The sequence below is a fragment of the Melospiza georgiana genome, chromosome 2, assembly GCF_028018845.1.
Source record: "Melospiza georgiana isolate bMelGeo1 chromosome 2, bMelGeo1.pri, whole genome shotgun sequence".
NCBI lineage: Eukaryota > Metazoa > Chordata > Aves > Passeriformes > Passerellidae > Melospiza > Melospiza georgiana.
This window is the reverse complement of record NC_080431.1, coordinates 4,368,882-4,383,603: the sequence shown is the minus strand read 5'-3', so window position 1 is coordinate 4,383,603 and position 14,722 is coordinate 4,368,882. Positions and strand designations below refer to the sequence as shown.

The 14,722-nt window shown below is 38.9% G+C and overlaps 1 protein-coding gene across 1 annotated transcript in view; it reads right to left on the bottom strand.

The window, feature by feature from the left end:
- CD247 (CD247 molecule) overlaps positions 1-14,142 on the bottom strand; it is a 45,589-nt gene extending 31,447 nt beyond the window's left edge. Inside the window, 2 exon segments of the mRNA XM_058018575.1 lie at positions 13,859-14,087; positions 14,089-14,142. Coding sequence (XP_057874558.1) covers positions 13,859-14,087; positions 14,089-14,142 — 283 coding nt within the window.
- Positions 14,143-14,722: the final 580 nt, after the last annotated feature.

Here is a 14,722-nt window from a genome sequence, read left to right as displayed (position 1 = left end):
GGTTTGCTCTCCTGGCTTATTTCTCCCCTAAGAGAACAAGCCATCAATACCTTTCTGGAGCTGACAGAACTGCCATGGCTATGATCAGCTCTCTAGGTGTCTCCTGTCATGAACTCAGACATTTGATTGAAGAAGAATCTAAATAAAACATTATGTTATTTCTTAAATTTCAAGTTCAACAGGCAAGCTGTCTGTATTTAATGGTAACTGCACAGGCAGTAACTGCCACACCAGAAGCTTCAGACCTGTTATTCAGAAAACTGGGGCTTGATGTAAATTTTAGAACCTGCATGTCACAGAACTGCATTATGTTCATATGAAAGCTGGCTAAGAGGGTCATCAGCAACAACAATTCAGGAATTAAACATATTCATGTCCATCATTGTTTGATGAACCCAAGCAAAAAGGCTGCTGAAAAGCCCTTTCTTTAAACTTAGTTGCAGCAACCATTGCTCTTCCAGCACTGCTGACAGTTCAGAGACCCTCTGTATGAAGGGATTATACAGGGGGGAAAAAACAACTTGTGTCTCACAATTCCATCAAAAGGATCTGTACTATTCCTTTTTCCACTCACAGTTTTAAATTCTCTTGAAGCAGCAGGAGTTTTAATCAAATCTTTCTTGCAGCAGGGAGGTTATACATCTCTCAAATACTATCAAAGGTGTTACTCCTGTCATTCAACAAATTCAGTATTTTAAAGACAGGAAATTTGCCAGCCCTAAAGTTCCAATAATGTAATTCTAAAAGATGACAGGCACTCACACAGAGCCTTTTTTTCTTATACAGGAAATATGTGTGTAGGAGAACATCCAGGGATACACATGTAGTATGGTCAGAGAAAGACAAACGGAACGAAAGTTAAATGATATTAATGAATTTACATTTCTGGATTTTTCAAGTTCTGTTTGCATATTTCCAACCATTTACTGTTACAGATATGATAATAAATCTCAGGTGGTGGGGAGATAAATAACTAGGAAGACATACCCACACCATTTGATTACAAAACACAAAATCCAGGTAGTAAAAAGGAAAGAAGCAGGAGAAAAACAGAGGAGGTTTCAGCAGCAATAGCCCTCACTGCCTTTGAAACAGTAATGCAAAGGTTAAAAAAAAAGAAATATTCCATCTTTCCTGGCACCTGCTGAGAAAACATTATTCCCTCCACCTTGGGCTGCATGTATCTAATAGTAGAACTTCACTTACTCACAGGAAACTGCTGTTTATCTGATAAAAGATGAAAGGTGATCAATAGATTTTGCAATTTTAATACGTCTGCAGGCTGCAGTAAACAAATGCTAAAGATTATCTTTGATCCTCGTGAAATCTACATTGAAAAATGGTTTTGATAATAGACATGGAACACATTTTCATGCTGATACACCAAAGAGCACATGTGAATTTAACCATTAAATTAACATAAATATGTCTGTAATGGGATTGATCAAACACTTCTCTTCTTATGCACCTCTCAAATGCATAAATTAGGACTGAGGAAGGTCTCCCTGGCAAACTTTGGCTCCTAGAGCCAATCTGAAAAAGTCCATTCTATCAACTCAGCCAGTGGTTCCCAAGTAAGGATTTGAGCTGTTTGGATAGTGTGAATCCTTCTTCTGGCCCTCCTGAAGTAATTCAGCAATCAGTTTATAGCCTTTTTTTTTTGTTTAATAACACATATTCTCATTTTTATTTCATCTTCTCTCCCCCAGTGTATTTTAGGCAGCAGTCATCCCCTGCATGAACACTCAAGTGGGTGTTCCTTTACATGTTACATACAGATGTTGAAGGGGCAATGTTTTGACTAATTATATGTAAACTCCATTCAGAGCGCCACTTGGCTTAAGGGCTCCATCACCAAATATTTCACACTTTTCCTTCTCAGCTCAGAAAGGCTGAAGGAAAAGACTGAAAGGCTTGGGAAAAAAACCAAACCCCCTGAAGTAGCTTTCAGTCAAACTCACGCCTGTCTGGTTCACACTCATGACACAGAAAATGGGGAAATGCCAGGTGTGGAGCAATTCCCAGCCCCTTACAGGTATTACCCTGGATAAGCCAAGCAGGCAGAACAAGAGCTCTGCTGAAATCCAGCTCCCCTCAGGCGACTGCACTCCTCAGCAGCCCCAGCCCAGCGAGTTCAAGACCAAGGTGCTCTGTTTGGTGCCTGAGGCAACAGAGCTCTGCACACTCAGAGCAAATAAACTGCGGCCAATCCCCAGAGGAGGGCCTTGCCTTGATGCCTGGTTAATAGTTAATGCACAGGGCAAATCCTCGGCAGCCAGGGGCTACCTGGGGGAGAGCAGCATGCAGGGGGAGGCAGGCAGGCAGTGAGAGCTGAGCTTCAGCATCCACTGCAACAGCAACAACTACTCCCACCCAAAATACCACATTTTAACTAGCCTAAATAAGATATTTAGACATTACAATCGTCAGGTCTTAGCACAGATGCTCCTGCAGGAGTAAGCAGTAGGTAGCTAGAATAATTGGGTTTGTATTTTTGTGATCCCAGAAAGGCTGTCTCCACACAACAACACTTGGTTGCCAACCAGGCTAAACACCATCACGCCAAGAACTGTGACAGATGCACGGTTGTGTGGAGAGCAATAAATGTTCTTCAGCTCTCAAGCACATTTCCTAAAGAGCTCTGGCTTCTTTGTACCTGTGAAATAACACACTGACATTACTTTTTTCTCTCTATCCCCACCTGAGGAAGACTAACAGCACATCCATAATTAATTTTTACTTTCTTAATCTTTATTTTACTTTTTAGTCTCATCAGTTCAATTGAGTTTTGAATTACAAAGCCTTTTCAAAGAGTGGGAAGGGAAATAGTTGGCTGTTTTCCCAAGGCAGCTAAGGGCTGTCCTGTAAGCAGGACATGTCACTGTGTGTGTGAATGTAGCAGCAAATTAGATGCAGGCACTATTTAAATTTCCTATACATAATTTTCTTACTTAATTTCCTATATATATAGCACATTGCTCTGGAGGATCCAAAGGATGCTTGATAGATCTCAGCTTTCAAAACACCATCATGAAATAGGTAGATAAACCTCTGTGTTGATTAATCAAATTCTAAAGTACCATATAGTCTTCAGGACCACGTGCATTAACACTTTCTAAGTGTTCTTTGTGTATTGTCAACCAGATAAGTAATGTACAGTTAACAAAAAAGGCCAAAGTATGGCCCATTTTAGCTGGAATTTATTGTTCCAGTTTATTGGAAAGCCTACACACATTCCAGTGGATTTCTAAAGGTTGCAGAGTAAATCATCAACCACAAGTACAAAACCTGCAACCCCATTTTTCTATTTCCTTGCCTTATCTAAAAACCAGCACTGTTTCATTAAGGGGAGAAAGACCATTGGGGATGATTGGAATTGCCAGAATTATCTACAAATCCTTCAAAAAAGATTCCAAAGTTCAAACTGCCCGATTTAAAAATGTTACATTTCATTCATATTGATTTTTCTTAGTATCTTAATAGCTATCTTCCTAATCAGATGGATTAAAAAGCACCAGAAGAAACTTTCAAAATAATCAGAAGTACAACAAAACAAAATAATGAGGAATTAAAGATGAAAACCTCAAAACAAAACTGCCTTAGGAATTATACCTTTTTAAACTGCAGATCTCATTAAACTGCTTTGTATAATCATTTATACATGCAAATTTACAAAGAAATGCTAGATAATATAACTGTTTACAGGCACTCATTTCCTTGTGCATAAGATACCTTCTAAATGTGGATGAGGCTGAACACTATCCTGTTTTTATTATAGTGTGACCCTAAAGCTTCAAAAGAGGTGAAGACCCCACTGAAGCCAAAGGCACAGAATGAGAAACTTTCTCCTTCCCAAGTGGTTGGCATATACTGCAGTCTTTATGGAGGTGGCAGCAGCTCACAAAAATATCACTAAATTGGTTTCCAGCTATCTGATAACAGCACCTTTCCTCCAGCACAGATCTTTGTGTGAGCTGCAAAAGTCTGGCTGAGCAGCTGGGTAAATGCTCAAGCAGTTTGTCTGAAGTAAAACCCCTGCTAACACCAGTGGGCAGCTGCCTAAGCAAGATAGCCAAATCAGTTTTAAATTAGCTATGCTGAAATAAGTGGCACTTACTAAAACACTGACATGAACTAATTAGAAGGGGAAAGTTTGGCAGAAATTAATTACCAGCCTCACATTACAGTCACAGCACATCTAGAGGTGATACTGCTTGCCAGATCTTTTTAAATACCTGAAGCCCTCCAGATAATCGTTCTGTTCAGGAAAGGTCAGCACACGTGCTGGGCTTTCTCAGACTGCCTCTGCTGATCAAATTTCGTGTTGCTGAATCCCTGAGACCCCTGCATATCTTTAAGATTTGCTAGCCACCTGCTAAATCTTTCAGTCCTGTATAATTTCATGTGGTTTCAGCAGTGGCAGAACCATCCATATATAAGCATGTACTATCAGTCCTCATAATGATGCTATTTTTATATTACCAGGCATGAGGGACAGCCCCACCTCTGTGCACCATTTTGCAGAGTCTCTCACAGAGGAACCTGCTCAGTGATCCTGGTTTTGCTGGAATACAGATGCCACTAAAGGGAGCACAACAATTTTTGCCAGTGTGGATGGGAAAACAGAGACGCATCCTCCATTAATTGACTGCAAAGGATTAAACCGATCCTGTAAAATACTACAGCTGAGGTTGAGACTTTTAGTAGGCTTGTCAAGTTCATCAGGAGCAAATTCGGATGACCCTTTAACTAAGGAATTTTTCTAGACTCTGTTGGAATTTCTCATCAAAATCAGCAAGAGTCTCTCAAATGGCTTAGGATGTGGGAGCCCCATTCAAGCTCCTGCTCCAAATCATTCAGAATAAAGAGCTGGATCTGCATTTCCCTCTTCCCAATGCAGAACACAAATTGCTCACTGACTTTTTGGTGTCTCACAAAAATACTTTGGAAGGATTCTGATTAACCTAATAGAAAATAGAAGGGGGTGGGAGGGGGGAAGTGCTAAGATATTTTGGAGTTTTGCAGAAATTGCTTCCCTTTTAGCTCTGTTTTAAACCTGATGTTTGTTCTACTACAACCATTATGTCTAACAAATAAACATTTGGTTCAGGATGTAAAAAGAAGAGCAAGAGAGAAAGGGGGCAAACTTGTTAGCTACTTCTTTGCAGCTGAGAAAGATAAAATCAGAGAAAAACACTTTGGAAAAGATGTTACCACAAGATAGGGCTGAAGGTTCATATCTGTAACTTCTTTAAGAGAGTTATAAGAAGAAGAAAAAAAGTTGTCTCAAACCTGAAAATAAGCAGTTCTCCTTTTCCATCAGGAGAGACATAGCTAACAGCAGAAACAAATGCATTATAGTGCAGCTGGGGTTTGAGTCAAGTAGTGAAATAATATCTGAATTACTAGGAAAAATTAGATTAATTTAGTTGCATGAATAAGAGAGGGAAAATAATACTTCTGCCTAGTTCACATTAATACTAGGCACATCTGAAATTTAGGAGAGAATTCAAACCAAGATAAATTAAAACTGCTTCTTCTAGGAAGAAATAATTTTGTGAGAGAATTTGGGGGTTTTTAAACATTTGAGTCAAGGAGAAACACTTGGAGATGTGATCAGAATGGATTACATTGTGAAAATTAAAAAAAAAAGTCAATTAATTACTCCAGCTGGCACAACATTGAATATTTCAGTATGTTTTAGGCAAACCACTTTGGAAAAAGAAAAGCAAAACTCTTGAAGATCCCTAGTTCTTTCCAAACTTTTGGGAACGGACCATAATTCTGAAGTTACAAACTTTCTTCATCAGAACTTTAGATCACATCAAGATAGCCTGAAAAAAATTACTGTCTCTGGCAAACTTGCTGTGTTTAAAAAAACAAAACAAAACAAAACCACAAAAAAACCCAGTGGGCAATGACGTGCTATTTCCAAAATTAGGAATAATTTTCTGGAGAGAAAGAAATACGGATTGTCAGCAAACTGTGCTGAGCCTGATGCAGAAAACTGGGGCCATCTGCCAAAATTGGGGATGGTTTGGGCTTTCAGATGAGGGCATTTCACAGCTCATCGGCGGTGAGCGGCCACCCATCTGTGCCCGAGCCGGGTGCAGCAGGATGCAGCTCTGTGCCATGGGAATCAGCGCTCCCTGCTCCACCCTGCTCATCCAGAACACGGCGTGTGGGTAGGCAAAGCTTCCACCACCTCCCTGCTCCAGTGAAAATGAGAACGGGTCGGATTGAAAGCATAATTAAAAGTAATTTTATCCAAGAGATTTTAGAGATTTTTTTTTTCCTTTTTAGATGCGTATTCGAAGAGGGTAAATTTTAGAAAACCTTTCTGGCATATAATAGAAGCTCATTTTTTAAAGTAACTGGAATGGTGTTTGACCTTCTGCTTGAAATCCAGATGAGTCAACCTTATTTATCTTCTCTGGCTTGCTGGCTATAGTTATGTTCATAAAATGTGAATGCTCAGCTTTACATTTAAAAGATCAATAGTTTCAAGAAGTTAAATATTAGGCAACAAGTGATGGGGTATAGTGATTCCTGTTCCCTTCTCTCCAAGGTTTTCTCATTTGCTTTCGCTAATTCTCTTTCAGATTACCACCTACAAATATTGCGTTCTTCCGCATCACTCACCAGAGAAACCCCTCAGAAAAATTTAGGCAGAGAATGTACATGTCCTGAAAGAACCAGAAGCCTCTTAGTAATGAAGATGTCACTGATGAATAAGCAGGAAAAAATGCAGGTAACAAACAAGAATGAAGTCAAATCCTTTTCTAGTGTAAGCCTCCAGTTAATTATCACATAAGTTACTTTGGTTGTATTGCATTTGTATCTCTTCAAATTCCAACAGACTATTAAATGCAAGATTTTTTAAAATTTCCTAGAGAAATATGAAAATTAAAAGTCAAACAAAAATGTACACTTGCATTATTTCATACAGCACTGCTTCCATATACTTTTCTTGAAATTCTTTTTATTACAAATTGCCTTAAGAGTTTCTAGCCTAAAATGACTTTGACTTTCAGAATGAGTTCCCCTCTGGACATAAACTCAGGTATTTTACCTCTAGGCAACAAATCAAAAAATAACATAAAACAACAAATGAATCCTGAACATTAGGAGCAAGTTGTTTGAAAGAAATACATAGAATTTAAACAGCATTCTTCCAAAATTATCCAAAGACACTAATTTGCTACACGGATAACATTTTATGAACGGAGCAACTCTTCTCATAGTAATTCATAAGAATTGTTTGTTTGCTTCTTAGAAACTGTCTTTAGGTAGAGGTTTTTTACAAGATACCAACAATATAGTATTCCTCTCAGTCTGTATTCCATCTTCCTTCCCTCAGAGGATGATTATTAACCCAACCTGTAAGACTTATTCTATTTTTGCCATCTCCAGAAATGCACCTGCACACATGCACAAAGTGCTGCTGAAATTACTTTACTTACATTAAAGCCCAAAGTGATGACATTGTGCACATCTGCATCATGGAGAGAAAAAGGTCCATGAGAGAATGAGAGAAAGAAAGGACTCCAAATTCCAGTAACGCTTTCTTTCCTGGAGCTGCCTTTACATGGCTGGATGGGAAACTACATAAATGCCAACAACACATAGTGGATAAAAACCAGAATAATTTCTGCTCCCAAAGACTTGATGTGGGATTCCCTGACTGAAGCTTGCTGGTATGCAACTGAAGAAATAACCTAAGTTGTAGCAATTTTATTTTACAACTCCATATAATACGATACGCACTACAATTTTTCTTTGCAAAGGTTTAAAATTCTGCTGTATTAATTGTGAGCTGCAAGATCCCAGCTCAGGAATCCAATTTATATATATATTTTTTAAAGGTGTAATTAAATTTTTCAGCTATTTCTGAGTGACAAAATGAACATTTGATACCTAGAAATGCACATTATCCACCATTAGGAAGTTGAGTTTGCTGAGAGTATTTAAAAACTGACATTGTCAGATTATACCAAACTGTTCCTTCAGATTGATATGCTCAGAAGTAAAATAGTGGGTGTTCAATTTTAGTTAGAGCTGGATTTTTACATTAACTAATTCAAAATAAATGTTTTGAAAACAAAGTACCTCATTAGTTTGAGCCTCGATTTGCTCCCACCCATCCAGTGGTCAGCCTCTGGAGATTTTTCTGTTCTGTTTCCCCCAAGTTTCAGTTTGCTTTGTGAGGAGATGCACACCGTGGGGAATTGGAATGAATTTACAACACACACTGATGTGTTAAATATCTGGGAAGTGTTTTTATAAATATTTGGCTCTGTTTATTTCACGTTTGGCTGTCACGCAGACAACAGCAACACTCTTAAGTGAAATGAATGCAAAACACCCATGGCTCTTGTCTGGAACAAACTCATTATGAAATTTGGAAGAACAACCAGGAAAAAGGGCTTTTAGTTAGATTAGTCCTTATTCAATGACCACTGTACACTTCCTTGAAGTAAAACACCACCCAAATTAACATTCCCTCATTAATTTCCTGGATATTGCACCTTATCCCATTATAAAAGTGTTTCAGACCATTACTCTGATGTAAATAATAAAATCTATTAATACATTTTTATTATACAAACTTGGAGGGGTATTAGGAAAGTTTCTCTAACTGTTCTCTGGGTCAAAATGTTTCATGTGCTTTTTTTTTTTTTACAAGGAAACTATTTTTAGTGTTTGTAACCATGAGCACTGCAGCATGCTATCGCTGCCCCAAAAACAGCAATTGCCTTAAAAAAATTATAAGCGACAAGTTCTATAGCTAGTTTTCTCTTTTATTTTTTCTGGAGCCATGCAGGCTGCATTTCAAGGTTAACTTACAAGCTAGAAAATGTTACCAGGAAACTAGAAAAGTTTATTTGCTGTGAAAGTTAAGATTTTCACCTAAGTCAGCAGCTTGAATTGTAGATAAATCATATACTGTGAGATTTCCTAAGAAAACCAAACCAAACAAAATAGCCCACGAGTATTTACAACTGGCCACCCTCCAGACTTATTCAGTGTGTTTTGCTGCTGTTTATTTTATCATTTGTTGAAAATTTTCCAATCTTTTTCCCCTGTCACCTTCCACTGAATTCTAATTCGGTATATATTTCACCTCCACTCATTAATCTGAGTTTTCAGAGAGTTGTGTTATCATTATGGCTTCTCCTTCACTTAAAAAAATACAACAAACTGAAAAGAATGGTCTGCTACTCAGAAAGAGTCAGGATAGAGGTGAAGTTTTCACTACAGATGCATCTCACAAAAGAAATAGGCCAGATGGTTACAAGCATTTCATCAGGCTCCACAAGCAGATATTTAACATACTGCCATATACCAAAAGCACAGAACGATGGAAAACTCCACAGTTGCTGTTCTTGTAAGGCTTAACAGATATATAAGTAAGGATTAAGAACAAAATATGCAATGGGCTTCCAAAAGTTGATGGTTTACTCCTAGGGAACTTGTAGGACTTAAAATACTTCCAATCTGCATGGCTCAAAAATTGAGGTGGCTTCTATCACTTAAGCAGAACTTGCACATACCAGTGCTTGTGACCTCTGAGGCTGAGGAACTAGCTGGTTTCTACTTCTATTTTTTATAGTTATATTGGCAAAGGAGTGAAAAAAGTGTAACTTGCACAAAGATGGATGTACCCACTGTTTGGGGCTGAACACAAGCATTTTGCTGTTTTCCAAGGCTTGTGTGTTTGGGTGAATGGATCGAAGAACTGCAAACCAAGATTTTCATTTGCCTGCACATTTTATCTGTTATATTTGAAGTTTTAAGTCAAAGGACAGAATGGAGATAAATGTTTTCATTGCTTTCCTGAAAAAAACCCTGCTTTGGACTGTCATACTTTAAAAGCTAAAAATACTATATACTTCTTAAAGGACCAGAGCTTAAGTTAATTAAGAAAACAATATTCAGTCCCAGTCTCAAAATATTACCTTGGACAACAAGACAAATCAGAAAAATCTGAAAAAATTTCATCTTCTCACAGACTCTAGAAAAGCATAAATTGCTCTCTTAACACTAAAAAAAGAATCAGCAGTGAAATTCAAATTTATCTATTGACTAAAGTCAGCAGAAGAGTGAAAAGTCAACAATATGCTTACGAGTTTAACATGCACAGGGAGAAAGTAAATACCTTTAGCAGAGTACACGTTTTAAGTATTTTTTAAAAAGTTGCATCTTCCATTCATGCCATCTAAAAATACCCTCTATTTTCTTGCCAGAATAGCTGATGCATCTTACATTTCTATGTACAATACAGACACTCGGATGATTAGTTGGAAAAGGGGAGGAGGAGTCGATGGTTGTCTGCAATTGTGCAAAAAAAGCATTTTTTCCTTTTTTTTTTTTTTTTAAGGGACTTTGGTTAGAATTTGGCAAGAGTTAGGAAATAACTCATATTTCCTAATGGAAATATGCGAGGAAAAAAAATTAAAAATTTATTTTTCATGCTAGTCACCATTCAAAGTCTGTGTGAACAACAGAAAATGGTTATCAAAAACATTGCTCACATGAACATTCATTTAGACATCAAATTCTTGTCCCCTTAAGCTGCTAGTGAACCTCCTTTTTTAACTCCACTTCAGCTTTTTTATCTTACTTAAGAAGGACACACAAAGGAAAAATATAAATATATTTCGCAGATAGACTTCTGTATTTTGTATATCCTTCCCATCTAGTGCACAAAAACACCAAAAGGAATGTGGTCATTAATTTGTTACTTCACTGATTAGGAATTCTGCTTGGAAGGGTTAAGCTAGAAAGCACTTGCTCTGTAACAAGCATTACAGAATTGAACATAGCACTGCTAGGGCTCAACAAATGTCCCTTCACAAAGAAAGGCTACATTGCCTACATTTTGTTCCATGCTGCCAGTTCATAGGGTTTTTTCCATGAATTATTAATGAATCCTTGTGAACAGGCAGCAGGAATAAAAGAAATAAAACATGTAAAATTAAGCCTTTAAATTTTTTTCCCCCCAGGTGTAACAAGAACTCAGCTCGGAGAACTTAAGACAGCGCATAAGGACACGAGGATGGTATAAAAAGAAAAAAATCTGAATTTACTCGTTTGGATTCCTCAGACAAGCTTGTAAACAACTCCTGGTTTACAAATCTTGCCATTTGCAGACCAACTAAATCATCTGATGAGAGAGAAGAAAAGAAGTAAGGTAAGACCTATTACCTGTCCCTGAACTGACTAAAAAATGCTGATGGCATCACAGTAACCCAATGGGCAGGAGATAGAGATATGCAGAGCAGAAAAACAGTGTGGAAATGAGCTGTGCAAGTAACATCTGCTAAAGACCAGCACTGCTGTAGTTTCCACAGAGTCAGCTGAAAACGGGGCACTGTCCAGTTCCACTTAGCAGACAATTCTGAGAAAAGTGGCTCTGTAAAGTGTAGAACGGGGAGGGCCGTTCTTAAATTCTTGCACATACATTTATATACATGGATATGACTTGTGTTTGTATAAATCAAAGCATCCTCTCATCAGCCTTCAAAAAAATAGGGGGGGCAACTCTACAGTATTACTCACAGGACTATTTTATTGCTATCAATGCCTATCATACTTCAGAACTAAAGCTGTGTCAACTGTATGAAGGTTTTTGCCATTTAGTTGTGATATTCAGGTACAAGTCTTCTAATATTCTTGTCTCAACAAACAACAGGACTAACAAAGTCGTCTGCTCGTAATTAAAATTATTACTTTTCATGGACTTTTTAACAGAGGTGTTACAGGAAGACCTCAGCTAGATTTCCAGATGTACACTTCTGTGCCTTTGAAGAGGAAAAATAAAGAAAATTAAACCTGCATATATATATAAAAATGTATAATTGAAAATGTGAGATGCCTTCCCTCTGTAATTGCTCAAAGGCCAAATTTGAGCATTCTGAAATTTGTGGTCTGGCGTCAAGAAATTCAAAGTCTGCATCAGAATTCATGGCCCATCTCTAGAATTACTTTAAAACATTTTTCCCTCATGCCTGGTGTATTTACTACAGAACTCAAAGATCAAAAAGAAAAGCTTTGCAAGTTCCTCAGTGCTAATCTTGGTGGCATCTTTCAGCTGCCCTTTTAAAGAATAGGCACAAACACTTTATAGTGAAGTGGAATTAACTCACTGTGAGGAGGTATGCAGCTTACTGAATCTGTACTGAATCTGTCTGAGATTATTTAATGAAAAAATTAAAAGTTCATTTCCCTACAAGTCCTTCTAGAAGTGAACTCTGAGAAAGCTTGAAAACAATCTAGGCAGCAGAAAATCTTTCTGCTCACAGCTCTGAGCTGGAAAACCCAACTGTTTGGTCTCATCATTGAACTAAATTTCATGACAGATCTTACATTTTTGTTTTTGTCTATTCTGTACCCATAACACAGCAACAATTCCATGAGTTTTTATTTCTATTTCTTCTATTTTACCCACACTCTTTGGCTAAATGCTGCTATACTTCAAACTATTATAGGTATCCAATCAAAAATACTTCCCCTGCAATCCATAGGCAGTCACCTCCAAATCACTGACAACAGTACCCGGTTCACAACTTGAACCATTTATTCTTGGTGAGTGTGAATACCCCAAGAGCTTTGCACCAGAGACCTCTGCAAGCTGTATTACATATTTTTCAAAATTTTCTGCTGAAAATGCACAAATAGGAGCCTGAACTATAGACATTGCGTGACAGGTTAAAAAGGAGGAAATGTAAAAAGATGGTTTTGCAGATGGATTTTGACCCAAAGTAACTGCCATACTTTTGTAGCCTTACATGCATCTGTGGATACAGACCAAGGCACAAAGTATGAGAAGTATTCTAAAGTACAGGATCATATTTGGGTATCAGAAAGGGACAGAGGCCCCAGACATTGAAGGGAAGACAAACACAAATCATGGCCTGCCACGGAGGATAAATCCCCTCCAAACTCTCCTGAAAGAAAAACCCCAGAAATCAACAGGACTGGTTCCACAGCATTAGAAAGCAGCTGCAAAATCCTCCTCTCATCCCCAGCAAACTTTCCAATAAAATGTCTGTGGCAGTCATCCAAGCTCTTGAGGATGCTGGGTTTAAGTACAGCCAGGGTGTACATTGAGGGGGAAATCTTCCAGAGGATTTGGCTCTAACGCAAGCTCAGATATGGCCTATGGCACATTCAGACCTCACCTGAGGTCTTTTCCAGATCTAAATTTTGTTGTCCTTTTGACCTACTATGCTCCTAAAAAGTAAATGCCTCCTTCTCAAACTTTACATGACTTTGGAAGATCTGTGCACACCGAAGCTGCTCCGTTCAGTGCCCAGGCAGGGCCGGCCTGTGCACCACACAAATAAATAACACAAAGGAAGAAATGGCTTCATTTTGTGCTGTGTCTGGTGGAGAGGAGCAGCCGGCAGGGACGTGAGGGGAAGGGCCCTGTCCTTTTGTCACCACCTGTGCCCCATTTCCCGCCTGCCAGCTCTGCTGTGGGCCACAAACCCGCAGCCCAGCTCCATGAGAAACCTCTCCATGCAGTTTACTTCAAGTGACAACACTTCCATCACTGCCTCAAACCTCCCCTTTGGAATCGCAGGGAAAGCTGCCCAAGTGAGGCTTGGGAGCTTTGTTTAGTTACTGTTCAGCTGTGGCATCGCTCCAGCTGGAGAAGTGCCCCTCATCCCTTCCTTCCTCTTTATCCCAGGCCAGTTCAACACAGCAGATCCCCCTTCTCCTTCACAGTGGGCAGACATGGCCGAGGTGCTCACACAGACACCTCCTGCTACCAAAATGGTGGTGAAACGCCGCAGCCTTTCCTCAAAAGAGCTTTACGGGAACCCCTGGCAAACCCAAAGCCCACCTTTACCTGTGGCTGGGAGCTGGGCCTGCAGGGTGGCAAGGATGGTGATCCTCTTCCACTTCTTCATCTTGCCAGGCCAGACAGTGCTGGGAACGGGAGAGAAGAGGAAGAAGAAGATGAAGAAGCTCCTCCACGGGCTGTGCTGGTGTGTGGCCAACACAGGAAGAGGCTCAGCTCCTGTGAGAGCTTTCGGAGTCCACCTGCCGGCTTCCTCTGCCTTCACAGCCTCTGACTGAGGGCTGGGGTTTGCCTTCTTGGTACTGATGTTTGGGGTTTCCTTTGTTATTCATCCTTTTCCTCTCTGCAAGATGGTTTTTGCTGTGAGTTGGGGTTTTTCCACTTTGTCTGATGGTTCCTAGATCATCCCCACTCAGCGGCTGCTGGTCTCTGTTTCTGGTATTGAATTCGACCTGACTTCAAAAAGTGGTTTGTGCAGCTATTCCCAGTGTGCAGCACAGGGCATAAATAGAAATTTAAAACTGTAAGTTATAGTCACTTTTGAACAATATAGTTGTCTAACCTCATAACGATATAAAACTCATTTCTAACTCACACTTTGTGAGTTTTTATTGCCTCTTTTTGAATGCGGGCAAATAAAAATTTTCACTTTTTCATTAATAAATGAAAGTTCATTTTAGACAACTGTGAATTAGAAAAGCTTGAAAATGTAGCTTAGATAAACCTAATGGCTTAAAGCTCAGCCTCACTCCCATCAAAATACATCTGGCTCAACAGATCACTGAATGTTTAATGTTTACAACAGTAATACTAATAATGCACTTGAAGAGCAGAGCTTAGGCTGAGAGGAAGTACAAGAATCTCAATGCATATTTTTTTCTCCTGTCTCTAATTCTTAGAAAAGAAAGAGGA